Source organism: Psammomys obesus, unplaced genomic scaffold (genome assembly GCF_907164565.1).
Source record: "Psammomys obesus unplaced genomic scaffold, mPsaObe1.curated_primary_1811, whole genome shotgun sequence".
NCBI classification, from domain to species: domain Eukaryota; kingdom Metazoa; phylum Chordata; class Mammalia; order Rodentia; family Muridae; genus Psammomys; species Psammomys obesus.
Window position 1 is genome coordinate 3,630,111 of NW_026589732.1, and position 12,158 is coordinate 3,642,268.

At 45.5% G+C, this 12,158-nt stretch overlaps 1 protein-coding gene across 2 annotated transcripts in view; it reads left to right on the plus strand.

Annotated features, from left to right (window-relative positions):
• The first annotated feature begins 2,688 nt into the window (after positions 1–2,688).
• Positions 2,689–12,158, plus strand: part of Tgfbr1 (transforming growth factor beta receptor 1) — a 57,206-nt gene continuing 47,736 nt past the window's right edge. For both annotated transcript variants that reach the window (XM_055605326.1, XM_055605327.1), the window contains exon 1: positions 2,689–2,869. In XM_055605326.1, the coding sequence (XP_055461301.1) occupies positions 2,779–2,869 (91 nt within the window). In that variant the 5' untranslated portion in view covers positions 2,689–2,778. The remainder of the gene's footprint in view (positions 2,870–12,158) is intronic.

Here is a 12,158-nt window from a genome sequence, read left to right on the forward strand (position 1 = left end):
TGGGGAGGGAGAAGGGATGGGTATAGATTAGGGAGTGAATAGAAATCAAGCAGGTCACAGACTCGAATCTAGAAATTGTCTAGGGTCGTTAAGGTCTGTAAGTCTCCAAGGCTGGAGGCTTCTTCCCGTGGCCCAGCCTTTCTCCAAATGTCCGTGGCTTCGTTCATTCATTGCCTTCTCAAGAGGCCAGGTGCCCTGAGCAGGAGAACCTCCTTGGCAGCGCAGATTCTTCTCCAGAGGAGCTTAGGCAGGCGTTCCAGGGCCCAGGCCTCGGCTTCCACATCAGGAAAACTGCAAACAGAGTCCACATTTTAAACTGACAGTTTACTGCCCCCTTCTAACACAGCTTATTTCCAGATCCGTCGCTCATGGAAATTTTTCTCCTAATATTGGAAGATACAACTTAAAAAAAGTCTGTTTCTCCTTCCTGTTCCTCAGTTTCCTAGCGAACACACTTAGTTCCATGGAAAATGTCCTGGACCTGGAAGTGTGTCATGGAAGAAATCCTGTTGATCAGTCAGTCCAGGCTTCACAAGGCAGAGGATTGGGTTAACATCATGCAGAGGGGATGGGCAAAGGAAATGGCATTCATTAAATATTTACCATGTCCCAGACACTGCTCCAGACACATTATGTCACTAAAGCACCCTGGACTTGTGATTCAGCCCCTTTCATTTATAAGTGGGTATGTGCTCTTGTGACTTGGTACCCACTGAAGATAATCAGAGGAAAATCCCATGAGGTTAATTATTCATGCATAGAATAAAAATCTCTTGAGATGTTATGCAAGTCGCAGACTAGACCAGGAAAATAAAAGAGGGGAAGGGTGGTCTTGGTGCGTGGCTGTAACCCCAGCCCTAGGGGCTTGGGGGCTGAGGCAGGAGGATTCCAAGTTTTCTAGCCTGGTTTGCATAGGGAGGTCCAGTCTTTACAAACCAAGGGTTGGGGGCTGGAGTGATAACGGAGTGGTAAAGAGCATTGTTGTGCTTGCTTTTGCAGAGGAAGTGGCTCTGTTCTTTGCACCTTTGTCAGGTAGTTTGCAACCACCTGTAACTCCAGTTCCAAAGGATTGGACGCCCTCTTCTGGACTCCACGAGCACTGCATGCACATGGCACGCATACGTAAACACACACAAATCTTAAAAAACAAACAAACAAAACCCCACAAGGGCTGGGGATGTAGCTTTTTGGTAGAGTAGTTGCCTAAGACGAACGAGGCTTTGAGGGTGGGGGTGAGGTGGGGACCGGCACCGGAGACTTCAGGTGTGACAGGCTAAGTCTCCCAGAGCGATTGCATTTGAACCTGGCCAGATTTAATCTCTGCAGCCCCGGTGCACTGGAGCCCGGAGCCTGGAGCTGACGGTTCTGCAGCCCCAGAGAGCAGGCCCTGGAGATCTGGCCTGTTTCAGGCTCAGGCAGGTTGAGGACTTGCTCAAGCGTGTCCTGGCTGGAGCCCATGAGCAGTCTCAGACCCCAGCTCTAACTCCCCACGGTTTCCCTTCATAGGAGACTCAAATTCTTGGAGAGTGGCTGTAAAGCAATTTACCAATCGATGCTAGAGGCCGGCTGATTCCCACTCTCGAGCTTTATTGAATTCCGAGTTCAAATCACACAGAAAATAACATTTTCTCCTTAAAAGGTTCTGCGGAAAAACGCTGTCGGTGCCATGCGGCCGCCTCCGTGGCTGTGTTTGTGTCTGAAGAAAGGACTAGTCTGACAGGAAGAATTACAAATCTGGAGCTCATTTTGGCGTCCCAGAGGGAAGGTGGGTGGAGCGTCTCACAGTAAATTAGGAATTCAGAATGAGAGCGGAGCTGAGTTTATTTGGGTTTTTAGTGACACCTCGAAATCATTACTCAGGCTCGTCGGAGGCAGCTCCAAGTGCTTCGCTCCGGGGCGGGATGCTCCGCGGGGCAATCCCCGCTCCTCGTGGGACTGTCCGCTTCCACGTGGGGTCAGGGAGGGTGGGAGGGAAGGACGGCGGCTGGGGATCCCCAATCTGGGTCTATTTACGCGGATGAGAGACAGAGGGCCGTTTGGGGGGTGTGTCTGAGCTCCGCCTCGGGAATCCGAAGCCGAGATCCGACTTCGGGACTGGAATTTGGGGACGGGGAGACGAGGTCCGGGGCGGACGCGGAGAGCGGGAGTGTTTTGCGAGGAAGAGGAAAGCTGGAAGTTGAGGCGCGGGTTTAGGAAGGGGACGTCGACCGCAGACGGTACTGAGGGTCTGAGCTGCGAGAGTTGAGCTCAGCGGGCGCCGGGGTGCGCCCGGGAAGTCAGGGTGGGGTAGACGGGCACAGTCTTTCCTTAAGCAACTCGCGCGGGCACACCCCGCGCCTAGCCCGGGGCTGCGGGCTGCGGGCGCCGTCGGGCGCGCCGGCTGGACCCTGCCCCCACCCTCCGGTACAGCTCAAGCAGCCCCGGCGGCGGCGGCTGGAGTAGCGGCGCCCAGCGGTGCGGGGGCGTGGCCAGAGGCCCAGCGAGCGCGGGGGCGTGGCTAGAGGCAGAAGCCCGCGGCCGCTCATTGGCCGCCTAGAGGCCCCGCGGGCGGGGCTCTCGGCCGGGTCCCTCTAGGGCCCTTGCGGGCGGCGGGAGGGGCGGGGTCAGCGGGAGCCCTGCAGCCAATGGGCGCGCGTCCCCCGAGCAGTTACAAAGGGCCGGAGCGAGGCCGCGGCGGCGGCGGGGAGGTGGGGCGAGGCGAGGCGAGGCGAGGCGAGGCTTGCCGAAGAGAAGCCGCGGCCGGGGCTGGGCCGGGCCACGGGCGGTGGCGGCGGGACCATGGAGGCTGCGGCCGCTGCTCCGCGTCCCCGGCTGCTTCTTACCCTGTTGGTGGCGGCGGCGGCGGCGACGCTGCTCCCGGGATCGGAAGGTGAGCGGGCGGGCGGGCGGCCGCGGGACGCGCGGGCCGGGCCCGGCCTCTGGCTCGCTTCTGCTCTTTCTCAAACATGGCGCGGGGCCGGGGGCGCAGGTGGCGGCGCCCGGCCAGCCGGGCTCTCCTGACCCGGCAGGCGCCACGCGAGCCGGGGCGGGGAGGAGAGGCGGGGCAGGAGCGGCGTCGGGCGCGGGCGGCCGAGCGCCGAGCGGAGGCCGGCTCTCCTGGGCTCCCGGGGGCCGCGGCGGGCGAGCCTGCCCGAGGTCGGGGGCTCCCCTCGGGGCGCGGGGCCGGCCGGGACCGTGGCCCCCGAGTCCCTGCCTCGGTGCGCCTGGGCCTGAGGCTGTCAGAGCGTGGACGGGCAGCGGCGTGGGGAGCTCCCCGGAGGGTCGGAAGGGGCGCCCTGGGCGGAGATCCCCGGTGGGCCGCGCCGCCGTGAGGGTCGGCGCCCGCCGAGGGCGACCCTTCTCCAGCCGGGGGCTTTGTGTGAGAGAAGCAGGCGCGAAGATGCGCGGAGTGTTCTCTCTTCGTGCGTCTGCGAAGAGTTGGGAGTCCAGTAACCAGAAGGCTTGCTAGTGGGAACTTGAACGTTTGCTGGCTCAGTCTGCAGGTTTGGGGACGTTTGAATGGGAATGATTCTGCACAGTTGATCAAATGCTTCATTTTCTCGAAGGGATTCTTAGGTGAAGGTAGTTTTAGAGTCAGATCTCGTGTGTAGCTGAGTTTTGAGGGAGATGTTGTATGGTTTTCCAAGGTATTCAAGCCGGTCTTGTGGTACTGGTTATCACTCCGTAGAGTCGGAAGAGTGAAAAACTTTGTCAGTAACCGAATTAAAATAGGAGAAAGCAAAATATTGAGGCTCAGCATTAACAACTAAAATACAGTATTTACCTTTCTGTTGCTGAGATTGGGTAACAAAACTCAAAAAAGCAAAACAAGCCACCCCAAAGTCTCTCCAGACTCAATGTCAGCTACTATTACCTTACTAGTTCCTGTCAGCCATTATTAACTTAATAGTTCCTGTTTATTAGAAGTGATTATAATGCAGATGCAAAGGTGTACCATAGTACAATGTCCGGCCCCCATAAACGAACCCTCAGGGCTACCAGTATTTGTCCTGTAAGTTGACTGAGGTGCAGGAGATTAAGTTCTTAGTAAGTGCAGAAGTTAGTGTTTACACTTAGGCCTTTCAGAGTTCAAAATCAGTGCACCTGCTACACCAAAGTAGCATTAGCCCACTTCAAGAACGGTTAATGTTGAATACTTCAAACTTAGGTATTTGTTTCTTAATTGACTTGAACTTTCCCTTTGCATAGGTCTGCATTAGAAGATGAGGTGGGGTTTTTGACATTTGCTTAGGAAGGAAATAACTGTGGGTAAAGTGGGGGGATCGTTATAATTATGCATCAAATACAAGTGGCCATTACTCTACAGTTATCTGGATAAAGGAATTCATTCTTTTCTACGTAAAACAAAGCAGGACACATATATTTAGCAGTTTTTTGTTTTGTTTTGTTTTTGATGCTGAGAAGATTGGTCCATGCACTGGAGGACTTTACAGCCTCCTTAGACAATTATGTAATACAAAACTAGCCTAGATGTTTTTATTACTCAAAGATGCTTTTTGTTACTCAAAGCCTAGACTAGCACTTCATAAACTTTTCCGGTTCCCCACCCTCTTTTCTCAAGAAATTGTATGTAACTTTGAGTATATTGATAAAGAAAGCTGGTGTATAAATCACATATACTGATAATAGATTATTAGTAAAATTATTTTAAAACAAATTATTGGTACATATAGTTTTATTAGAGATTAAAGCAAATTTTCTTAGTAATGGGATGGCTGAGTTTATTCTTACATAAAGAATTCAATGCCATGTCACATAATTACATATGTTTAGGGCCATTTCAGAAGTTGCTGGAAATTCTGTCTTAATAATAAGATGAAATTCATTTAACAATTTTTAAAATGAGACAAATATTAAGTTGTTGAACTTGAACATTAGTTTTTAAAATCAGACATTCACAGTACAGTGGATACACCACTTTGATACACATGAAGGATGAAAGCCTTTTCTGTAGTCAACCATATGTTTCTGGAAGAGTAGGAAATTTTGTGTGTACAGTAAAAGCATTAAAACTCATAAGGTAATAGTTTGGACTGTGTTATCACTGCATGACATGGTGACATGTATGTTTAAAACCAAGGCTGTAGTAAAATTGCATCATGCAACACAAGCATGCACTGCCAGAAACACCTCCCATTCATTACTCATTTGATTTTGAATTAATTTTTGGGTGTTGTACATTCAGAAGCCCTTTACTGTTGCCAGATTGTTGTGTGACCCTCCCTCCGCACCTCAGGATGGAGTTATGACTCATTTTAAGAAGCTATGGCCAGCTGGGTGTGGTGCCACGTGCTTGTGATCCCAGCACTCAGGGAGGTAAAGGAAGGTGGATCTCTGTAAGTTTGAGGCCAGCCTGGTCTACAAAGCCAGTCCAGGACAGCCAAGGCTACACAGGGAAACCCTGTCTCAAAAAACAAAAAATACGGCCAGCCGGGCATAGTGGTGCATGCCTTTAATCTCAGTACGCAAGAGGCAGATGCAGGCAGATCTCTGTGAGTTCAAGGCAGGTCTGATATACATAGTTCTAGGAAAACCAGTGGAGAGCTTTTCTCTAACCACTCCCAACCACCCAAAAAAGCTGCAGCTATGGCCTACATATGTTCATCTTGTCTGTTTGTCCTCATTGAGTCAGATGGCTGTTGCAGTGTAGCCTTCTTATTCAGAAGCTCCCATGTCTTTTAGTTTCTCTTAAAACTTGAAATTGCTCCTTTTTGAGTATTATTTATATTTCTCTGATAGCTTCTGTTCTCTCCAATATAGATTTTTATAGGGCTTTTGGTTCCTTGTCCGTGGTACACATTATTTTTCTGTTTATATTTGATCACGTTAGAATGCTGTTTGCTGCCTGCCGTTTTCATGATTTTCTTGAGGAAAAAAATGCCTAACATCTTTCTCTTTCCCTCTCTCCTGTTGAGCAACCCTTAGTGCTGCCAGGTGCTCCCTAAGTCTACCTTTTTTATTGGTATTGTTTCTGTCATGGAGGATTCTGTATGGACTGATGCCAGACTATCCTGGGCTGCCCAGTGAGGTTTTGAAGGTTTTCCATGTGAGGCTTGTGATTAGGGCTGTCCCACTTGAGAAATACTGTCTCTCTACAAACTCAGTTCTGCTGTTACTGCTTTCCCACCAGTTCCCAACTTTTTAGCCTCTTTGCTGCATGTTTCATTTTCTCTCATTTATGGGAATTTGAGGGCAGAAATTCTCAGACGTGACATTCTATGTAGGTTTCATTTAGCTTTGTTTGAATTCCATCTCTTGAAACTGTATAGCATTGAAAGTTTGTGTTATCTGTTGCCACCATCTTGCATTGTGAACTAGCTGTATTTGAGTATGTATTGAGTATCCAGGGGGTAAATTACACTTTTATGTCCTCAGAACCTAGCCCTGTGTCTTACATTCTGTTCTACAGAAATGTTTGTTAAGTGACTTCTGTTTGACTGAGCAATCCTATTTATGTAAGTACAGATTATGCTATATTAATTTAGAGTTACATATATGTATATATATAATTGGGGAAAGTTGCATGATATGGTAAACAAAACAGCTGCTTATTTTGTGATGCTTGTATAATTCATGAGATTGTGGAAATTAGATGAGAAAAGTATGTGTATTTAAATTGGTTTTTTAGCAATCAGTAAGACTTGTGTATAACCACTGCCCACTAGGCTGCTTGTGTTTTGATTGGTTAGATATCTATTCTGATTGGCTAATGCTCTTGTAGTGCCCATTGTTAAATGTTCTTAATATCACCTTTTGTGGAGAGACAATATTTGATGAGAAGTGGTAGTATAGGCTGAGGTTACCGGAGAGGGCTTTCCGGAACACGTTCTGACTGAAAATGACTTTGAAGGGTCTTTAGAATTCAGGGAGGCAAAGAAGAGGATTTGGTGATTTTTGTTTTGTTCTGTTTTTCCAGACAGGGTTTCTATGTGTAACAAGCCCTGGCTGTCCTCGAGTCCATTTGTAGACCAGGCTGGCCTCAAACTCATAGAGATCTGCCTGTTTCTGCCTCCAGAGTGCTGAAATTGAAAACATGAGCCACCACTTCCAGAGGATTTGATGATTTTAAATTTCTTGTCTTTATGTTCTCAATTACTGCAGGTTAAGAATTAAGCGAAATGATTCTTTAGTTTATGCTATATGTTTGCATGTATTAACTTGTATCATCTTTCCCCCAGTTGTCAAAATTCTTAACATGTGGCTGGAAATAAGACGGAACTGTAAATAAGTGGATGGATTTAGGAGACTAACATAATGGGATACTCGCCATCGCTAAGCATTTCAGTGTGAAGATTATAGGAATAAAGCATCATTTCAGTTTTCCATGGAGGATCCTGAGAGTAATTGAATTTCTCAGGGTTCCATGGTGCCAAACTAAGAAAGGAAGGAACTTTTATTTCCTAATTCCAAATCTTGTGTCTTGTCCTGTGCTTTAAAGTTAAGGACTTGAAGATAAAGGCGTGGTGGTTCCCCTAAGTCAAGCTGGTCTTGAATTAAGAGAATTTAAGAAAAGTCAGTTTTGTGGGAGGGGAGGAAGGAGGCTTACAGGTGAAGTCTCCAGGGAAAGTCACTACTTTTTATTGCTAATTAGGTAACTTGGTGTAGTGCTTACTAATTGGGAGAAGTGGGCGGGCAGTAGTTTTGGATTTGTCTTGGTTAAGTAAGGTGTAGTTGGATTAGGTGTAGCTGTGGGACAAGTTGCAAACTGTGAGCCCTTTGCTGCTCTTGTCATGGCTTATATAATGCAGTGTTTTCTGGACAGATGGACTGTGGTTAATATCATGTGATTGGGACACATTCTTACTTCCTGTTTCTGGAATTAAGGGCAGATGCTGGCATGTTTCTCAGGGATGTTTTTGCTTTTCCTCATTTCTCAAATGTATAGTCAGTTTGACCCACTCTAACTGCAGTGTTTAGGGCAACATTGAAGTCTCCCCACCCCTTTTTTGAGAAAGGATCTGATGTAGCCAAGGTAGCCTCAGACTTGCTAAGTAGCTAAGAATGACCTTGAACTTCTGTTCATACTGCTTCTACTTCCTTGAGTGCATAACAAGCCTATACTGCACAGATTGTTTGTTTATTTGTTGGGCAGTATTGAGGATTGAACCCAGAGTTGTTTTTGTTTGTTTTCAGCATACTAAGCAAGGGCTTAACCACCTGAACTAGATCCTTAGCACTGGATGCCTCTCTGAGCTGAATTTTCTTAATGACACATCCAAACATGTTCCACAACAATTAAAGTTTGTTTTGCTGAAGTAGATCCATATTTTAACTGTGTAGTTAGTTGGCCTTCAGTCCAGGCACTATAGGTTGGTCTAGTGACTGCTTCATTGTGAATTTGTAATTTGTTGACTTATCAATTTTTTTTGTTTTTGTTTTTCCTTACATCCATTTTTTAAATTCTGGTGGCATAAAGTTGATTATATGAGCCCAATTTTATTGATCTGATATGGTCTTTTATGAAACTGCTCCCTATTTGGCAATCTGAAAACAAGACATGCAACAGTAATTTCTAGCTTAAGTGACAGTTGTAACTTCCGGGCTATACAGATGGGCTGCATTAGCATTCATTAGAAGAATATATTACAAGAGTGTGCCAGGCTTTTACTACTTTGTCTCATTTAACCTAGTAGCCAACCCTGGATGTTAGTTAAATAGTAGCACACAAAAGGAGCAGCTTCTTGTTTACACGCTAATTCCAAAAAGACTGTTTGTTGCTACAAATCAAACCCAGGACCTTGCGCATGATGGGCAAGCCTTCTGTCCTGAGCTACATCCCTGAGCCCACGAAATGACTCCATTTGTTCCAAGTCTGGGCAGCCAGTGCTCAGAAGGGAAATGTGGAATTTGATGATATGTATCCTTTTCAGTGCTTTTTAACATCGACTGTAGATACTAAGGTTTTGTGTTTAACCTTTTGATAATAGAAGTTTTTATAATGGTATGACTGTACTTCAGTTAGAACAGCTATAGACTAAATAGTCTAACTACTGAGATGCAATATTACCATTAACCCCTTCTGTCTGGGTAGACAGAGCTGACGAGTTTGCTTAGATTGGGACCTAGTTTGTATCCATGAAGATGGATAAATGAGAAGTTCTGGTTTACATTTGACAGTCAAGGAAACTAAAGTTGTTGTTAATGAGTGATGAAGCTTGCATTTGAACGCTCTGGTTTAAGTTCTCTTTTCGTTGTGCTGCTGTGATATGCAGTGAGTGTATTGTTAGGGTTACTTCAGCAGTAAGTCCTTCCTTCCATGAGAAAATGAATCAAACTGGTTGTGTTAGTGTGAGTGTAAATTGTGTGCCCGTGTATGTGCGGAAGCCAGAAAGGTGCATCAAGCGCCTGTTCCTTTGAGACAGAATCTCTCCCTGAACCCGGGGCTCACATTTTCTCAGCTAGGCTGTAAGCCAGTAAACGACAGCAATCCTCCCATTTCTCCGTCCCTCAGAGCCGGGGGTATAGGCTTTTGTAGGAACCCCATTGTGCTACATTTGTGCTAAGACCTGCACTCTGGTCATCATGATTTTGTATCAAGCTATTGTAACTCCTGAGTCATCTCTTTAGCTCCCTTCCCCAACATTTTGTTTTTAATAGTTTTGAGACTTGCTACTGCTATGGAGCCTTTGCTTGCTGCTGTGTATTCCCAGGCTTTCCTGAGGCTTTCTGCCTTTGCTACTTGTGGGCTAGGATTACAGGCATGTACCACCATGCCTTGCTGCTTCAGCTTGTCTTAATTGCAGTTTGGTTCTGCAACTGCACTTGACTCCGCGTGTAATCTGTTCTTAAAGTTGTATTTTTGGGCACTTGGAGTATCACTTATGAGCCCAGTGATAGTTGATCACTTTATTTGTATTGATTTGTATAGCCCACAGCAACTCCTGCTTTTAAAAGTCAGTACAAAAGTGAAAACAACTAAAATTTTGGATTAGAGAAAAGAAAAACAGAGAACAAAAGGTCAGCAATCATTAAAATGGATGCTTTTTGCATTCCTGAACATTAAAACAAAACTCCTTTTTTTCAATTATCTTATTTTATTTTATTTATTTTACATGTGTGTGTGTGCAGGTGCCTGCGCTGTGTACTCTCGTGCAGATGCCAGTTGCTTTCCTACTGCTTTCTAGTCCTTTTTGAAACAGGGCCTCTGCAAGAACTTGGAGTTCGCTGTTTCTGCTAGCCTGGCTAGTGAAAATTCTGGGAGAGCGCCACCCGTCTCTGCTTCCCCGGACCCTTCAGCAAGGGCTGGGATTATGGATGTGTACAGCTATGCTCGACTTTCTGTTTGGATGCTGGGGCTCTTAATTCACCTTGCCACCCTTGCACAGCAAGCACTAACAATGGAGCCGTCATCTACCCCCTGAAAATACTCTTTAACCATTGTGTTTAGAAGTTTATCAGTGCTAATAAAAGTGCTTTACATTGGCAAACTTTCAGCTTGAAGAAGAAATTTTCCTAGCAAGTATTTGGTAATGATCAGTAAGATGGGAAGTATAGAAAACCTGGATGACAGGCTTTCATCTAGAAACCACAGTGCTGAGAAACAATGGTACTCAGATAGAGCAGGACTCCTTTGATGCTCAGATAGACAAGGACTCCTTTGCAGAGATGGTAGAACAAGGCAGAGGCCTTGCAGGGCAGCTCCGTAGGGTATAGTGGACTGAGAGAGAAGCATTCCTGGACTGGAGAGGATGTCACGTGTGGAAAAGGACCATGATAAAGTTTTAAGAATTTTAAGTGAGGAAGTAAAAGTTTGTTCGATTGGGGATGGGTGGGTAAGAGAATTGTGAAAATTGGGCTGGCAGTTTTACTGTGGAAAAAGATTATTTAACTGTACCACAGAGGAAGTGGAGCAGGACAGCTGCCGAGGGAGACTTTGGAATTGGTTTGGAGATGTTGGAAATGAAGTGGAAGGGGAGCTCTATGATATTATAGCCAAATCAGAAATATTCTGTTCTCTGGTTCCTGAATGGCCTCCTCTCTCACCTCTGGAAGTCGCTGTGATGTCCCTTTTTCTCATTGAAGCTTGTTCAGACCCATTTCACAAGTTGTTATATTCTTTTTCTTTTCTGTAACACTTTTCTTTTCACATGTTTTATTTACTTATATAAATACTATATATATAATATCTGTTTCTCTTTTCCTACTAGAAAGTAAACTTAAAGAAAGTGGGTATCTTTTTGTTTGTGTATCTTAAATGCATAGAAAGTACATTGTATATAATTAAGGTCTTAGCAGTAAAAATAGAGTGTAGAGATTAAGAAGGATTCCATGAAAAAAGACTGACAGGCCTGGGTACCTGGAAAATGTCTTTTAAAAGGAAGCTGGAAAGAGAGAGATAAAAGAGAAATGAATTCTGACTTGAGCAGATTGAATTAGAGGTAAAGATAGCCGAGAATAGTTAAGGAAGGAGTCAAGGTACAGACCATAGGCAAAGAAATGCCTTACCCTATTTTTCTTTCATCTGTTCTGTTCTTTGGCTCCTGGTAGTCTAAAAAGCCACCTGGAGAGGAGTGTTCTAGCTCAAGTCCTAGCTTAGATCTGCATCCTGCGTGGGTCGCTGGAATGCTCCTCACTTCTGGGTTGCAGGGCCTTACTTTGTATATTTTCCCTCTTTCCTAACACAAAAGATGTGCATTCAGAATGTGACATTTTGGTTATACTGAACTAAATAAACATGTCCAGTCTGTTTAAGAATATGCTTTGGTTCCTGGCTAAGATAGAAGGCAGGAAGATTCCTGTTTGGAGCTTAGGTTTATGCCATTGGCCTCAGGTCATGGTTGCTGATATTACAGGAATCTTTCTTGGAGTTCTCTGATCCTTGTACTGTTAATTTTTTTTTCCTGCTACTCTTCTCCATAAATCAAACATTGGTGCTGTATATCTCTAGACTGTTTCATTTTCTATTTGAATTGCTCTAACTGAAGTTTGTTTTCCTTCCAGTTCTGAAGGCAAGTTCCCAGAAAGTTACTAGAATAGATAAACAAAACCTGGCGTACTTTGTTTCTAAGAATAGATAGACAAAACCTGGCGTACTTGCCTATAATTATCTTCTAATGGGTGTGTTTCTTTGGGAAACACTTTTCAAGGGTTAAGTGCTGGTTTGGATGGCCATTGTGAAGATAGTACACAGCAGTGTCTGTCCTTCCTCACATGAGTCT